The sequence below is a fragment of the Dasypus novemcinctus genome, chromosome 25 (assembly GCF_030445035.2).
Source record: "Dasypus novemcinctus isolate mDasNov1 chromosome 25, mDasNov1.1.hap2, whole genome shotgun sequence".
Taxonomy (NCBI): Eukaryota; Metazoa; Chordata; class Mammalia; order Cingulata; family Dasypodidae; genus Dasypus; species Dasypus novemcinctus.
The window spans coordinates 16,787,487-16,804,501 of NC_080697.1; the positions used below are offsets into that span (position 1 = coordinate 16,787,487).

At 39.6% G+C, this 17,015-nt stretch overlaps 2 protein-coding genes across 4 annotated transcripts in view; one reads left to right on the top strand and one right to left on the bottom strand.

Moving 5' to 3' along the window:
* Positions 1-3,033, bottom strand: part of HADHA (hydroxyacyl-CoA dehydrogenase trifunctional multienzyme complex subunit alpha) — a 53,800-nt gene extending 50,767 nt beyond the window's left edge. For both annotated transcript variants that reach the window (XM_023588934.3, XM_004447547.5), the window contains exon 1: positions 2,907-3,033. Coding sequence is in view for 1 of the 2 variants with exons in the window: in XM_004447547.5 (XP_004447604.1) it covers positions 2,907-2,973 (67 nt within the window). In the remaining variant the exon portion in view is untranslated. The remainder of the gene's footprint in view (positions 1-2,906) is intronic.
* Positions 3,034-3,238: 205 nt separating this feature from the next.
* The window catches only part of HADHB (hydroxyacyl-CoA dehydrogenase trifunctional multienzyme complex subunit beta), a 40,246-nt gene continuing 26,469 nt past the window's right edge, over positions 3,239-17,015 (top strand). The window contains exons 1-4 of one of the 2 annotated variants that reach the window (XM_004447548.5): positions 3,239-3,373; positions 11,597-11,671; positions 11,782-11,826; positions 14,050-14,149. In XM_004447548.5, the coding sequence (XP_004447605.1) occupies positions 11,605-11,671; positions 11,782-11,826; positions 14,050-14,149 (212 nt within the window). In that variant the 5' untranslated portion in view covers positions 3,239-3,373; positions 11,597-11,604. Of the gene's footprint in view, positions 3,374-9,838; positions 9,879-11,596; positions 11,672-11,781; positions 11,827-14,049; positions 14,150-17,015 lie in introns of those variants that run through there. The other variant, XM_071211910.1, reaches the window with a different exon arrangement.

Below are 17,015 nucleotides of genomic sequence, written 5' to 3' on the forward strand. Positions count from 1 at the left end.
CACAGATTCAGTAAGTAAGAGGGCCAGGCTTTAGAATCTGTATTTTTTAAAAGGTGACTCTGAAGTAGTTAGTAAACAAATGGGCATTTCGGAACCACAACGTGATGGTGTGGGACAGGGGAGGACCATCAATAGTAATAGCCAAGGCTCTCATTTTCTCCATCTCACTGTTCTTTAAGAGAAAGTAAGAAGCAGCACAGAAAAGAGCAGCTTTATACTGGTGTGAAAGGCAATGCCACATATTATTGAGGAGGGAAAAAAAAGCAACCATTGCAGATGGCATCAGAATCAGACTAGCACGATCTCAAGTTCTGTCTGCATTTCTTCTTTAAGCAATCCAAGCCAGGCCTGCTAGCACTAGTACAGACAAAAGGCTTCAGAGTCAAAAGACTTGGGTTCAACTGTATGACCTGAACAAAGAAGTCTCATAGGGAACTTCAGGTGTTTTATAAAGATAGAAATAAAAGTGAAGTAAGACTGTAAGAGTACCTGTAAGTCAAAGTGCTACACTACAGTAAATAAGATAGGAAAAGCTCACCATAGCCTCAGTCTCCAGTGCCTCTACTTCACTAAGGATATACTTCCCTTCTCTGCCTATCACTTGAAATCTGTCATCTGTATTTACAACTCTTCCTTCTTTGTTTCTCTATCATTGCTCTAACGTCTTCCACAAAGCCTTTTCTTCAGATTTTTTTTTTTAAAGGAGGTACCTGGGATTGAATCTGGGACCTGGTACATGGGAAGCAGGCACACAATCACTGAGCTACACCCACTCCCCAGATTCCCATTCCTCAGAATCTAATCTACAAATTTTCCCTTGTGTGCCTGCATTGTGATCTCTATTTATTGCTTTGTTCTCTAATCCTTGCATCTGCAGTAGTTTTTCCTAATTAAACTGTAATCTCTTTCAACATGCACTCATAGTCATTCATTCAACAAAAAAAAACTACTGTGGTCTACCACATGTCATGCACTGTTCTAGGCACTTGGAGAGAACCAGAAGGCAAAAATCCCTGTCTTTATGGAGCTTACATTCTAGGGCAATAAGGAAAATGACATCTGAGAAGAATCAGTCCCTACTTAGTAGAGATAAATGAAAGGGTGAGGGAAGAGGGTGTATCTCAGTGGTTGAGTACCTGCTTTCCATGTATGAGGTCCTGGGTTCAATCCCTGGTACCTCCTAAAAATAGACCTGGCATAAAAAGGAGGTTGCCTATAAAGTAGTAAAAATTCCAGTAGGAGGGGAGGCAAGCAAACAGGTAATTCTAAATAAAGCAGGGCAAGGTGGATTAAAGTGGGAAAAGATGTTGAGAATGAACATTGGGAGGGATGGGGTGCAAATAAATACTGACACACACACACCAAGAAGAAGCAATAAATATGTAGATAAATGTTGGAAGATAAGTCACTAAACAAAGAAAAGAAAATAAAGCAAGAATGGGGGCTTGTGCAGAGGATGCAATTTTCTTTAATTTTCTTGAATTTATCTTTTTTTTTTTGGATGCAATTTTAAGATCAAATATTTGAAACAACTGGTTGGTGCTCAACAGCCAACAGTTTAAACCATGTCAACGCTTACCTGCTTGCCCTTTTTTTGCTGCCTAAGCACGTATGCATGCATGCACACACAACTCCTCTAAATCAACAGATACAAAAACCCAGAAAATAAGTAAATATACAAATATATTTGAAAAAGAATTCCAAACCACAGTAAAGTAAATGAACTTGAGTGCAAGTTTTTTTGGGAACCCAAATCAGCAGAGCTCACTTTACAGCAGCTTGGTGAACCTTAGCCTACATCTACTGTGCCAGCCAAAGAGAGGGTAACCTTTGGCCTACATTTTAATCATCTTTGTAATTTAGCTCAAGGCAATAACTACAAGATGTCATAAGACTACTGTCAGTGGAGATAAATGGATTATGCTGACACAAATTTCAAATCGGAAAACGTTAATTTGGTTGTAAGAACCAAGAGCTTTTATCAAAATTCAACCCCAGGAAAGGGATGGGATTAGGGAAGTGAATCAAGTTTAAATATGTACCATGTACTGTACTAAGGACTAAGGTATTTGTCTCTACTTCACATGACATTTCCTATTATTTTACCATTCACATAACTAAGAATTTAACTAGTCACTTTTCACCTTACAGATTTGAGATGGGAGAATGCTCAGTTTCTAGCATCATCCCTCTTAACCCTTCCACTTCCAGTTTAAAAAGACAACATAGCTAATGCAGGCTGATTGGGAATCGTCAAAAACAAAATTAGAAAACGTACTTTAAATTATCTAGCACTGTATTTTCTAAGTTACAAGACATCTGAGTATTAAAAAAAAAAAAAAAAAAGTTTTCCAGCAAGCTGTTGAACCTCCCGTTGAAAGTCACCGTACATACTATACGTTTACACTGGGATTGATGGCTCTGTGCAACAGCCGAACTCTACTGAAAAGTGGTCATAGGTACAAAAGTGGTTTGGAAGCAAAGGAGAACGGAGGGGCAGTAACCTGCACGGCCGGTTACCGGCAAGGTGCTGTGAAGACACAACTATCTGACAGACTGGGTTCCCTTTCTTCTGGAACCCAGGTCTACGAAGAAGGGCGTGAGCCCACAAGTGCGGCACCGGAGACAGGAGGAAAATGCCAGGCCCGGGGTGGGAAGGACTCAGAAATCCGATTTAGGGGTTCTGGGGCCTGGAAGCGCCGCGGCACTCGGAATCGTGGGAGAGGAAGCGACAGTCCCTTCACAAGGACGCAGGGGACGGGGTCCCAGGGCAGCGACCATCGCGAGGACTGGGTGCCCCGGACAGGGGCGGGGAGAAATCCGTCCGTGGGAGACGCCGCTCCCGGGCCGCCCAGGTCCCCGCAGGAGCTCTACCCCGGGCTGCGGGGCCCTCCGCCAGGCCTCACCTGGGGAGCGAAGAGTCCTGGAGGCAGCGAAGCGTCTAAGGCTGCCAATTGCCCGGGAAGCCACCATCTTGAGCGGAAGAGGACGAAAGTGGAAACAGCTGCAAGTGAGGCGAGCTGCGCAGAGGACTTTTCTTCTCACAGCCTGACCCCTGCCAGAAACCCGCCGTACTGCCTGACTAAAATCCAGGTACCGAGCTGCCGCCGGCGCCTCAGCCCTGCCCTCGGCTTCCGGCTGACAGGGCGGAAAAGCTGCTTTCTCCTCCAGGAGACGGAGGGTCGTCGAGGAGGGGGCGGAGAGCCGCGCCTTCCAGTCAGGCAGCCGGCGGGCAGCCCGCGAGGCCCGCGAAGTCCCCTGGGTGTTGGGGGAAGGGGTCCTTTCAGGCAGGACCGCCCCCTGGCCTGGCCGAGTCTTGACACTTGGGTCTGAAGTTTGCTAGAAGCCGGAGTCGGAGCAGAAGCGAGCTGAGGTAAGACGGTGCTTTGCACTCGGCTGTCTGCTTGACCTCCCCTCCGGGCGAGAGCCACGTTTCCTTTCCCATAGACTGCGCCGGGGCCTGTGGCCACTGGCCAGAAGGCTCCCCTCCCTGGGAGCCTCGCATTCGGGGGAGTGGAAGGCAGCTTCTCGGGCCAGGCGTCCGGTGCCGGGAACGACTAGCATCAGAGCAGTAACTTGGGCTAGCCTTCTCATTGTAGCTGTGAGCATCGGTGTCACCTGTATCTTTTAACTTATCCCCGCGAATCCTTTGTGTCGGTGTACACCCCTGGGCTGTTCTGAAGTGTTTATTGTTTACCTGTAGCCAGGTCATCGGCCTTAGAGCTTCACAACTGGACCACCGGGTCTACCCGGATTTCTCCTCTAAAGGATGGAGCTCGGTCATGTAACTTTTGGGGACTCGAGTGTGGGAGGAGCTGAGACATTCTTCGCTCCTGCCTGGAGATCTAGGGGTACAGGGGAATTTTCAAATCTAGGGGGCACCTGCATATCATCTGGTCATTCCCCCTCTTCACTTTATCAGTGAGGAAAGTGAAGTCCCCAACTTAGACTGAGTGGTTTTACTCAAGGTCACAGGTGATAGAAATAGGACTAGCACCTAGGTCTACCAATTCCCAGTCAAGACCTCTGAGCTGCATGGCAGCAGCTTTTTATGCTCCACAACCCTGTGAATAATAAAGCGATTCCTTCCAAAAGGAAGTAATTTTGAGGGCCTCTTGTGCTCCAGGCATTTTCATCCCGTGTCTTTTAATCCTGACGACCCTAAACTTTGTATATTTTTTTTCCATTTTCCAAATGAAGTATGGGAAGCTCAAAGAAGAGTAGAGACATTTTCTGGTGATGGAGAAGCCAGGATCTGAGTCTCTGAGTCTCATTAACCTGAACGCACTCATCACCAGATTGATGTTGGGCAAGAGAGGAATCAAGAAGGGCCAGGGGGAAAATGGCAGGGAAATTGAGACGGAAATGAGTATGGAAAGAAAGAGGGAGGTTTCTGTTTAAAACTCAGGTCAAATAGAGTCCCCTATCACTGTGAACACTTTGAGCAGAAACTGGATGACCGGTGATCGCCTCCTAGGAAATTTCAAAAAGGATTTGTGGTGGCCTCCATAGGCTCTTCAACTTGAAAAGATTTTTACAGTTCAAGGTCTGCCTCCTGGCCACATAATGCTCTCTTCAGCACCACATTCCATGTAGCACTAATTATTTAGATGAGGGGTGGTAAACTTCTGTAAGGGGGCGGAAAGTAAATAGTTTAGGCTTTGCAGGCCCTCAAAGGTCTCTGTATATTCTTCTTTGTTTTGTTTTACAACCCTTTAAACATGTACAAATTGTTCTAAGCTAGAACCCCATCAACTGTAGTTTGGCAGCCCCTGATTTATCTTGACTTTTTTTTTTAAATTTATTTCTCTCCCCTCCCCTGCCCCAATTGTCTCTGTATCCTTTCACTGTGTGTTCTTCTATGTCCGCTTCTATTGTTTTTAGCGGCACCAGCAATCTGTGTCTCTTTTTGTTGCGTCATCTTGCTATGTCAGCTCTCTGTGTGTGCAGCGCCACTCCTGGGCAGGCTGAACTTTCTTTCACACTGGGCGGCTCTCCTTATGGGGTGCACTCCTTGCATGTGGGGCTCCCTTATAAGGGGACACCCCTGTGTGGCAGGGCAGTCCTTGCTCACATCAGCACTGCATGTGGGCCAGTTCCACATGGGTTAAGGGGGCCCTGGGTTTGAACTGTGGACCTCCTATGTGGTAGGCAGATGCTCTAACCGTTGAGCCAAGTCCGCTTCCCTCCTCTTGGCTTTTTTGGGCCTTACACTTTCAACAAATTTGTAAGCTCCTTTGGGGCAAAAATGTTGTGTTTCTTTGATCCTCAGTACTTTAGTACAATGGCTTATACAGATTAGGAACTAAATACATTTATATCTCATCCACTAATAATAATAAAAGCAATACAACAATATAATATATATTCTATAGTAGCAATATAGTAATACATAATGTATGTTATTCTATAGTAATGTAATACTTATATAAGAATAGCAGTATAACATATGTACTAACATGTAATAGCAATAATAGCATGTAAACCTTTCTGTGTCTCAGGCAGTGTTCTGAGATACACAATTTAGTTAATCTTTACACCAAACCTATGAGGTAAGAACTGGAGTTAGCTAGGTTGCTAAGGCAGAGAAGGGTCAAGTAACTTGCTAGGATGGAGCCAGTTTTTGTCCTCAGGCAGTCTGTGCTCTTACCCTTTACACCACAACCGGGAACTGTTAGAGCCATCCCATCTTGCTTTCATAACTTGCCTAGCTATTTCTTCAATTTCTTGCTCCCAGGTGCCTGCAACTTCATGCATCTTTCCATAGTTCCACACTCTACAAAGCCTACCCTGCCTTGGAGTTTCCATGCTCCAAATATCCTTGAGTCAAAATTCCATTTTCTGAAGCTTATAGCAAATGGTAATAAAGGTCAGCCTCCCAGAGGGTAGGTTGCTCGGTCCTTTTTGAAATTTAATTATTAAAGGGGAATTCAACAACAACAACCCCACAAAATAAAAAAGGGGAGTGGGTGTAGCACAGAGTTTAAGCACCTGCTTTGCATACATGAGGTCCTGGGTTTAATCCCTGGGCCTTAAAAAAAAAAAAAAAAAAAGAAAACTATACAAAAGTCTATATAAAATAAATACATCTATAATTCTTGGATAACTACTAACATTTTGCTATGTATTTTTCTGGACATTTTTAATGCATTTGGATATTGTTATATATATAACAAAACTAGAATTATGCTGTACATAAAAAATGTTCACTGTAAAAAGATAAAAGAACATAAGAATGCAAAATATAAGCCCCTCTATCTCTTCTGGATACAGACTCATAGCTGTGAACTTTCTTTTCTCTTTTTTTCTGTCACAAAATCGGGTCTTACTATACATATTGTTCTGCAGCTTGCTTTTTCATTTGATGTGTATTGTGTACATCTTTCCATGTGTTTGTGTATCATTATGTTGCATTTTTCTTTCTGAACTGCTGAATAGTGTCCCATGCTGTTTGCACTATAATTTATTTAACCATTTCTTATTGATGTGCATTTAGATTAGTTCCACTCTTCCAATATACAAATGGTGCTACCCATACAATTTTGAGTATTTCTTTAGGTTAGAGGCTTATAAGAGAACTGCTAAAAGATTCATAATTTAAAATTTGATAGATCACTACAAATTGCCTTTCAAAAAGGCTGTAACAGTTTGCACTTCTATCAACTGTATATAAAAGTTTCTATTTAATTAGAAACATTATTACCAGAATTGGGTATTAACCATATTTTTTATTTTTTGGCAATGTGATAAGCCAAACATGATACCTTGTTTCAATTTTTAAATTTTTTTTTCTGAGGTTGAGCATTTTTAATTTTGTTTGTTGGCCATTTTTATTTCTTCTATGAATTGCTTATTTGTACATTTTTCCTTTCAGTCATCTATCAGAAAGGAGCCTTTCAGTTCAAGAGCAGAAAATTATTAAAGGGGATTTCTTGGCTCACAGAACTGAACAGTACAGTGGTTGGATGGAATGTGTGATTTGATCAGGGGTCTCATTTCCTTCCCTGAAATTCTCTTCTCTGTCCTCCTTTGGGGCCAGCTGTCTCCTTAGGCTTGCTTCCTCATGTTTGCAAACTGTTATAGCAGTGTCAAGCCTCAGAAGGAAAGAAGATTCGTGTCACAAGGTTCCAGGGAGTAGTCTTGAATGCCATACTGACTAGTCCACCCTAAATCAGTACTGGTGATCAAGGAAACACTATGCACTGATGGATTGGTTTAGGCCTCATTACCTGAACCAGGGATTTTGGCAAAGAATTACATTATTCTAATTGGTTTAAATCCTGAAGTTGGGCTGGGCTAAATCCCATGTAAACCATATGGCAATTACACAATGGGGTAGAATGGATGTTGGGGCGATAGCCACAGCTTCCATTATAGATTGGTTCTCTTTTTCCTATAATTTGTAGTTTTCTTTAGATAATGGGTATTAACTCTTGTCTTTTTACATATTGTAAATATTTTCCCCCATTCTATTGTTTGCCTTTTAAGTTTATTTTTAGTAATTTTTGCTGTGTAGATGTTTTAAGTGTTAAATCAGATCTGTTATTTATAGAAAGTTTTGATATCTATTAGAGCAAAGTCTCCCTTTCTTTTTTTCAAAATGTCTTGACTATTTTCATGAATTTTGTTTCAGTATGATGTTTACTTAATGCAGGCGTTCTTAACCTTTTTTGTTCCATGGATCCCTTTGCCAGTCAGGTGAAAACCACAGACTCTTTCTTAGAATGTAACAGCAGATAGTTTCATGACACTCAATATCAGAGGTCAGAGAAAATAAAGATAATTAGAGTTGATTTTTTTCAGTTCAAGCTCACAGACCCCCTGACATCTTTCCATGGATTCCTCAGGCATCTATGGACCCTAGTTAAGAAGCCCTGACTTCAGGTACTTTGTATCCCAGACTCTTATGGAATCATTAGTAGCTTCTGGAAACCATCTCATGGGCATGTTTTAGCAGCTTAAAACAATATTTATTATCTCTCATGAAGATCAGGAATCTGGAGGCAACTAAACTGGGTTGTTCTGACTTAGAATTTCTAGTGAGATTGCAGTCAAGTGTTGGCCAGGGCTGTTGTCACCTGAAAGCATGACTGGACTAGAGGATCCACTCACAAGCTCATGCACATGGTTTTTGGCAGGTGGCTTCCATTCCTCACCACGTGGGCCTCTTCACAGGGCTGCTTGTGACATGGCAGCTGGCTTCCCCCAGAGTGATATGAGAGAGAGGCCAAGACAAAAGCTGCAGTGCTTTTTATAGGGTGATCTCAGAAGGTACATACCATCACTTCTGACATATTCTTTTGGTTACCCAGACCAACTGTGATAGAATGTGGGAGAAGGCTACATAAGGGTGTGACTACCAAGAGGTGAGGCTTATTGGAGGCCAGTTGTTTGTTGTTGTTTTGTTTTTTTTCTTTTCATTCAATAAATGTTTATTGAGTTCCTGCTATGTGCCCAATACTGGGTTAAGTACTGAAAAGCTTAATGGTAGATAAAACAGACTTCTTGAAGCTTAAATCCTAGTTAGGAAAATATAACAAACATGTACACAAATAAACAAGATATATACTGTAAATACATGTAGGGAAGATAGAGAATAATGGGGAGAGGCCATTTTAGATTAGCTGGCCAGAAAGGCTTTTTCTAGGAGGTAGCTATCGGTTAGCACAGTATCTAACTCACACTATGGAAATTTTCAGGGCTCTTTAGATTTTTCATCCAGTAAATATACTCCTGTCTTCTGCTGAATTTTGTTTCCATTTTTGATTATATGCATTTGTTCTTTTGTAGGTCAGATCAACTAGACCCTAAAAGCAAGCAAATAAGCAAAAACAAAAACTAAACCTTGCTTCTTTATAGGGCTGTGAAAAAGGAGTCCTGTAAAACAAATAATGATTCTTCTGTTGTAACTGTTAGAAAAAGATTAATAATCGGCTAATTATTTTTTGCAGAGCATTGAATTGGTACTTTTTTTAAAATTTTATTTTTAAAGAAGTTTTAGGCTACAGAAAAGTTCATTGAAAATATAGGGGGTTCCCATATACCCTACACTTTCCCTCTCACATTTTCTCCTATTAATCACATCTTACATTAGTGTGGTCCATTTGTTACAATTGATGAACAAATACAGAAGCCTTGCTACCAACCATGGTCTACAGTTTACATTTTGTTTTCTACTTTGCACTGTACAATTTTATAGGTTTTGACAAAATGTGTAATGGACTGTATTTGTCATTGCAGGCTCATGCAGAACAATTCTAATACCCTAAAAATGCCCTTTGTTCCACCTGTTCTTTCCTTCCCCTCCCCTCAGAACCTCTGGTAGCCACCATCTTTATATCAATGTTACAAGTTCTATTACTACAATAATAAGTCTACTTTGATCCATGGTTGCATTCCCACGTATGTTTGTTCATTCCTTAATCTTGAGGATTTGGGGATGGTGATGCCCACTCTGCTTTAGACTGAGAAGGGGCTTAGATCTTATGGGGCAGATGGAAGGAACTGTTTTCTGGGGGACATGTTTTTCAAGGCTGGCTACCAGGACCTTCATAGGCAAATCTTTCAAAATATCCTTTTTTTTTTTTTTTTTAAGTTAAAACATGTTTCAAAAATTAAGAAATTATATTTAACTAGGAAACTGGTCCTTTTAGTTGCCTAATTTACTTTCTTCCAGCCAATTCTTTTCGTTTGTTTTATTTTTTGAGGTACCAGGGGCCATTGAACCCTGGATCTCATATGTGGGAAGCCAGCGCTCAACCCCTGAGCCACACTGGCTTCCCTGAGTTCGTTTTTTCATTTGTTTTGTTTATTGTTTGTTTTTGTTTTTTTCAGGAGGCACTGGGAACGGAACCTGGGACCTCCCGTGTGGGAGGCAGGTGCTCAACCTCTTGCCACATCCACACCCCTCAATATTATTTTAACATCTTATTTATATTTCCAGAGATACTTGATACAGATAGAAGGAAATGTATATATTACTTTTCCTCTCTAACATGACAGCATGCTGTGCACACTATTTTGCAATTTGCTGCTTTCACTTAACAATGTAGCTTAGAAATGGTTCCATACTGGTACATAATCATGATCTTATCGTCACAGCTGCATACTTCCTTGAGTGGGTGTAGCATGGTTTTCTTAACCAATCCCCTATCACTGGTTGTTCTGATCTTTCACTATTATAAACAGTGCTGACACAGGTCATGTCCCATGTGTGCAAGTAATAATCATGGAATGGAATTGCTGGACCAAAAGTTAGGTGCAGTTGTCGTTTTGACAGATAACTGCCAAATTGCCTTCCAGAGGGATTGCGCTCTCAGCAGCCGTACATGAGAAAGCCTCTTCAGGCATACTCCGACCCACACAGTGCATATCTTTGCCAGTTTGCCCAGTCCAAAATTGTATCTCTGTGTGGTTTTAATTGGCATTTCTCTAATGAGTGAGGCTGAGCATCTTTTCATATATTTAAAAGCCATTTGTATTTCCATTTCTGTGAACAGTGTGTCCATATCCTTTCCTTTGTGTCTGCTGGATTTTTTCTTATTGAATCCTAGGAACTAGTTATTAGGAATTGGAAGGGGTTGGTTAATATATTTTAAATATTTCTATTCTCATTTTTAAAAATTTTACTGAAGTATATCATTCTTACAAGAACATACGTAACTACTAAGCGTAGAGTAAAAGGTGTGAACTTGCTCCACAAACATGCACATCATCCTACAGGGCTCCCACACACCACCCCACCAGCAACACCTTGCATTGGTATGAAACATTTGTTACAAACTATGAAAGTGCATCATCAAAATATTAGTATTATTAACTATAGCCCGTATCTTACATTTGATGTATTTTACCCCCAACCCACCCAATTATTAACACCCTGAATTGGCATTTACATTTCTTATAGTTCATGAGAGAAAGTTCTCATATTTGTTCTGTTAGTCACAGTCCATCTTCCATCACAGGATTCACCATGTTATACATACTGATTTTTATATGTAGATTTTTCATTTTTTAAAATTTTAAAACAATATAAAGCTTATAAAAAAGTTACAAGTACAAAGAACTTTTTTTTCCTGTGCCTGTTGAGAGTAAGATGATGCCATGCTGCCTCCCCATCCCTGAATAGTTTAGTTTGTATTTCCTTCAGATACAAACATCCCACTCTGCATTCTACATAATCACAATATAACCTTCAAAAATCAGAAAATTGGTGATTTCATGATCATGCAGCAGTACGTCTACCCCTTTGTTTGTAGAGAAGAGCACAAACTCTGTAGCTAGCACAGTCCCAGCTCTGCCCTGTATAGCTTTGGGTCTTTGAGCAAGCCTTTCAGTCCCTTTGTGCCTCAGTTTCCTTTTGCCTCTCTTACAAATAATGATAATGCCTACTTTACAGATTGTTGTGATTAGATGTGATAATGCTTAGAAAAGTGTTTGGCACAATGTAATATTATTAGGGGGAGGATAGTTGGTAATAGATTAAATTTTATAGTATTTTGTAGTAGCCATGGATGAGGTTATCAGAGATGATAGGCTACAGTATAAGCTATAAAGTGTTCAAATAACCCAAAATATATTTTTCTTTTCTTTTTAGATTTCAAAATGAATTCCTTCCTGACTTATACTAAAAAAACTCTTCCCACGATATCAAAATGGGCTTTCCAATTTTGTAAGTTTAATTTTTCCTTTCTTTTTAAAGATTGGGTTTGACTTTATAAAGATCTTATACAAATATTGAATTGTATTGCTTTTTGTAAACCAGTTTATTTTGTCTTCCAGCTATCAGACCTCTGAGCTGTTCCTCCCGGCTGCAAGCTACCCCAGGTACAATAATTTATAAAATAAACATTTTTAATTTAATCGTCAGATTCCAGTCTCTGCATTCATGAACTATAAATCAAAAACAAAACTAATTTACTGATTCTTCCCTTTTTGTGACCAAGACAAACATCAGTTTTAGCTTCAAATTAAAAGGATGTAGAGTCAATCAATAATGACCCTGCATGGTATAGGGTCAGGCTTGGGGATGTCACCAGGGGATTTGGAGCCTGATGGAGTCGTGGAGGTTCCATGAAACATGATGGTCAGTTTATTCACTTCCTGGCTATCAGTCCTGGAGACTATTAGATTACCAACACTCTTTTGGTTAATTTTTTATAAAATTTTATTGAAATATATCATTTACATGAACCTACATAAGCAATAAGTGTATCACAATTTTTGAGCCAGATGGTACTTTTATCTTTGCAATTACTGATAGGCTTTTCCAGTGATGAATGTCTTCTTATGACTTGTAACTCCTAATTTTTGTTTCATTCCAGTATTCCTACTTGTGTAATAGCCTAATGGAAAAAGCATCTTGCCAGGATTGGAAGAGCTGGTCTCTGTTCCAGCTCTACCTCTTTTGGGTAGTGTGGCCTTGAAGTGGTCACTTTACTTTCCTTCGCTTTAGTACCTTCATCTCAGAGAGAAATATAATAGTTCTAGTCTTGTTAGCCTCTATCGTTTTATAGTTTATTCTCAGAGGTTTGCTGCCTAATCAGAATTTGCATAGTATCATGTAACAAATGTATTTCCTATGACCTCTAAATTCTAACCAGAATGTAGATTTCTATTAGGCTCCTAAAAAATAATTCCTTTGTGTCACATTTCACCTTTTCCCTAATTCCGATGTTCAGCCAGGCGTTTGCTTTGCAAAGTCACACAGATAGATCTGATCCCAGACAGTTGGGAGAAGGTCATTCTGAGTGCCATTAGTAGCAGAGCATACATCTGGCACTTAGAATGCTCTTCTTTATACTGCTCTTTAATTGTTTTGTTTGTTTCTGCCTCCTCAATTATACTGCATGCCCCTGTGAGACGAGCATTTTTGTATCCCCAAGTGTCCAATACAGTGTCCCATAAGTAATTTGTCTTAACCCTTCATGATAGTGGTACAATAAGGCACGTGATAAGACAAAGAAATGTGACCATCTGATTTGAGGGGAGAGATTAGGCGTGTGCCTGTACCATGCAGGTTTTAAGTTACAGTAATTTATAACTTATTTATCTTGATGCTCATGTGGCTATCCCTGCTTACAAAGCTGTTAGGATGGAGGAATTAGAATAGAAGGCTGAAGGATCTGTTGATGTTTTTAATCATCTGATGGACAGGAAATGCAAGTGTTTGATGGCAGTTTTGACTGATTAGATGATTAAAAATGTGTGCATGTGTAATCAAAGCAGATGAAATAATGGTTATGCCATGTATTTTATATGTATATTTATTGCAGTTGTTATATAGTTGTTATAGAGTGTTTCTTTTATTTGTCTACTTTGATTTTTTTCCCACAGTTTTACCCATATTCATATTTCACATGCCTGCTTTGATTTTAATTGTATCTAATTCCTACCTATCCCTCAGGGCCCAGCTCAGATTTCACGTCCTGGTAAAACCTTCTCTGAAAACTAAAGTTGTCTGTACCTACTGCCTCTGAACTTCTATGACTACCTCTAGGGCAAAAATTTAGCATATTATAAAGTAACTCAACTATTTGTAAAAGCCACATTTAAAAAATAATGTTCAATTTTCATTATGTATTCAACAGTCACCCACACAATTCCTACTATGTTTCATGTGCATGCTGGCTCCTAACTACATCAGAATTTTCTCAAGGATTCTGTTTAATATTCCATAGTGCTGTGGGCACACAGTAGCAATGTAGTATAAGAACCTGAATTGGAGATTAAAATTTATGGTTCTGGGTCTTGCTCTGCAAAAACTTTCTCATTTGCAAACATGCAAACTGGACTAGATGACCTCAAAGACGCCTCCCAACTCCAAAACTTGGGATTGGCTAACTGATAAACACTCCCTCTAAATGCTGTAAAGGCTAGTCAATTTCTTAGCCTTTCTTTTTTTAAAATATCAAAGTGGCTGTGGGAAATGGCAAATGCTACTTGGCATTGAATCATGTCATTCTTCTTAGAATACCTACCTTTAAAAATATAAAAAGACATCTGAATTCATATATTCTAGTGAATAGTTCTTTGAACTTTATCTTAAAGCCGCCCAGACCAAATCGAAGAAGACCTTAGCCAAGCCCAATGTAAGGAATGTCGTGGTGGTAGATGGTGTTCGCACTCCATTTTTACTCTCAGGCACTTTGTAAGTATGAAACGGTTGTGGGTATTTATTCCTTCTTTTAAAGCACTTCTAAAAGTGAAATTTGTAAATTAACTCACTAAGTAATGAAACTGTTAGTGGACTAATTTATGGATAGCATTTTCATGGACTTAACATAGCTAAGTCAAGCAAGCAGTGAAATAATATTGCAAAATTTGATTTTCATCCTTTCTCATGAACAGGACTAGTGTAGTGGTAGCTTGAAACAGCTGTTTTGAAAGCCTAGTACGGGTCCAGATAGCTGGCTTCCAACAGAGGGGGACTTTACTTATATGGAAGGAGCGCCTCATTTCTCACCTCCTCAGAAGTTTGAGTAGTAAGGATGTGGGCCAGTGGGCATTCTGAAGGACCCGTAACCCACTGCTTTGACCTCCTGGGAATAATGAGACTTGAAGTTGGCAGGGTTGCTCCAGACCCCCAGCATCGCACAATCCCAAGTGTATAGGGCAAGAATCATCCTAGTCCAGCTTGAAAATCCCAAGAATTTGTTATTAACTAAATTGTTCTTTTTTTTTTTTTAAGGATTTATTTTATTTCATTTTTTTATTCTCTCCCCCCTTGTTGTTTGTGCTCACTATTTGCCATCAAGCTCCGCAGCAGCACGGCCAGCTTGCCTTCACCAGGAGGCCCCGGGAATCAAACGCAGGGCCTCCCATATGGTAGACAGAAGCCCAATCACCTGAGCCACATCCGCCTCGCCTAAATTGTTCTTTGATAATTCATATTTGCATGAAGTTTGTGAGCTATTCAGTACATTAGTGTAAGGTCTGCTCCTTTTGTTGTTGCTGTTGTATTTTAGTTGAACTCAAGATCCTGATTGGAAGGAATTAAAGCTCATAAGCAATTTAGTGGCACAGAGAAAAAGAAGAAAACTTTGAGTAATGTAAGAAATGAGAGTTAATGGGGTAGAATGATTAAAAAGTATTTTAACCTAATATTCATATAAAGAATAAAAGTTACTAAAAAGGAATAGAGGGAAGTGTTTATCAGAAAGAAACAGTTCAGTCTTTGAAGTGGCAAATAAGTCTTCTATAAATAGAAGATTTATGGGGAAAAAGATCTTTTCTGTTTAATTTGAAGAAAGCTTGCTTTCAATTTGAGTGTTATTTGGAAGACCAAGTTCTTCTTAGAGGTTGGGGGCACTGGGGAAGCATTCCTAGGACTAGACCATCTGTGGGACTCAGGAGACCCACGAAGCGAATGTGAGGCATGTATAGGAACATGGGAATAAAGATTGTCAAATGAGAAATAATTTATGGTTTGGGCATTTTTAAATTGACATGCAACTTTTCCCCAAATTATTATGTTATAATGTGAAGAAAATGGCTTTACCTAGGAAAAATTTGGAAAACTGATGATTCCTCTGTGATCCAGAATGAAAATAAAAATATTTTTGAATTTAAGTCTTAATTTTCAGAAATGTAAAGAATGAATCTCCTTATTCAATCCAATGGTCAAATCTTTGACTTAAAAAATAAAGGGAATTTATTGCTGACATTAAAAAAATAAATGAATAAAAGAGTCACACCCAGGTATTGGTTTCTACTATCATTCTTCATTAAAAGGAACCAGGGCTTCTTAGAGGATTGGGTGATTGTAGAACTGGGCCAGGGAAAATGCAAGATGAACCTAGAGCACTGTGTAGTGTCAAAAATTAAGGAATCCCTTTAAAAAAAGGGGGGGGGAGAGGGCATGTCAAAAGGACACAGGAACCAACCTCAAAGAGCTCCCAGTGACCAAAGCTAGAACAAAAAAATACCAAAATTACAATAGCACTGGATGAAAATCTAAAGATTAAAATAAATATCCACGAGTCCATTGAGATTTAAATAAATGATGGAATAAGTAAATGAGGGAAAAGGACAAATCAGAAGAATGAGGAAATAAATAAATCACCATTAGAATCACAGTAGTAATTTGCTGCAAGCAGAATCTAACAAATATATAAAACTAGTAGACAAAATGTTAAGATAAAGGATATTTGCATGGCCTTCAGTATCTTCCTCCAAATATCTATTAATTGCTGTGATGATCTTGACATATGTCCACTAATTCTTGATACTTCTTGCTCTAGGAGGAAAGCTTAATTCTCCTCCCCTCGACTGTGGGCCAGACCTAGTGACTTTCCTAACAGATTGACTACAGAGGGAAAAATAATAACTTTACAGTGGAGAAAACGGAGATGCCATTTTAACTAACTGATCTGATGAATATCATGAGTACCACAGCATGTTGATGTCATGTATTCCCTGAGATGATATGATGAGAAAGTCACTTCCCCTTGTCACAAAAGTGTCAAGGTCATGAAAGAAAAGAGAAGGCTGAGAAACTGTCACAGAGTAGAGGAGACTAAGGAGACCTAAGGCTTAAGTGCGACATGGTGTCCAGGAACGAAAAAAAGGACTTAGTGGAAGAACTGATGAGATCTAAATAATGAAGATTTAGTTTAGTGAATGGTTTTGTGCCCGTGTTCGTTTCTTTTTTTTTTTTTGATAAATGCATCATGACTATGTAAGATACTAGCATTAGAAGAAGCTGGGTAAAGGACATACAGAAACTCTGTTCTAGCTTTCTAATTCCTCTGTAAGTCTCCAATCACTTCAAAGTAAAAATTTTTAAAAGAATGCTTTGGAGGGTGGGCGTAGCTCAGTGGTTGAGTACCTGCCTCCCATGTACCAGGTCCTGGGTTCAATCTCTGGTACTTTCCTAAAAAAAGCCTTAATAAATTCCCCAGGTCTCTTGGGAAATCATAAAACAAATAAATTTTTAAAAATAAAATGAAAAAAAGAATTTCAAAGCTAGAATTTAGTTTTTAAAAGAATATTTAGCATGTGTCATACCGAACAGT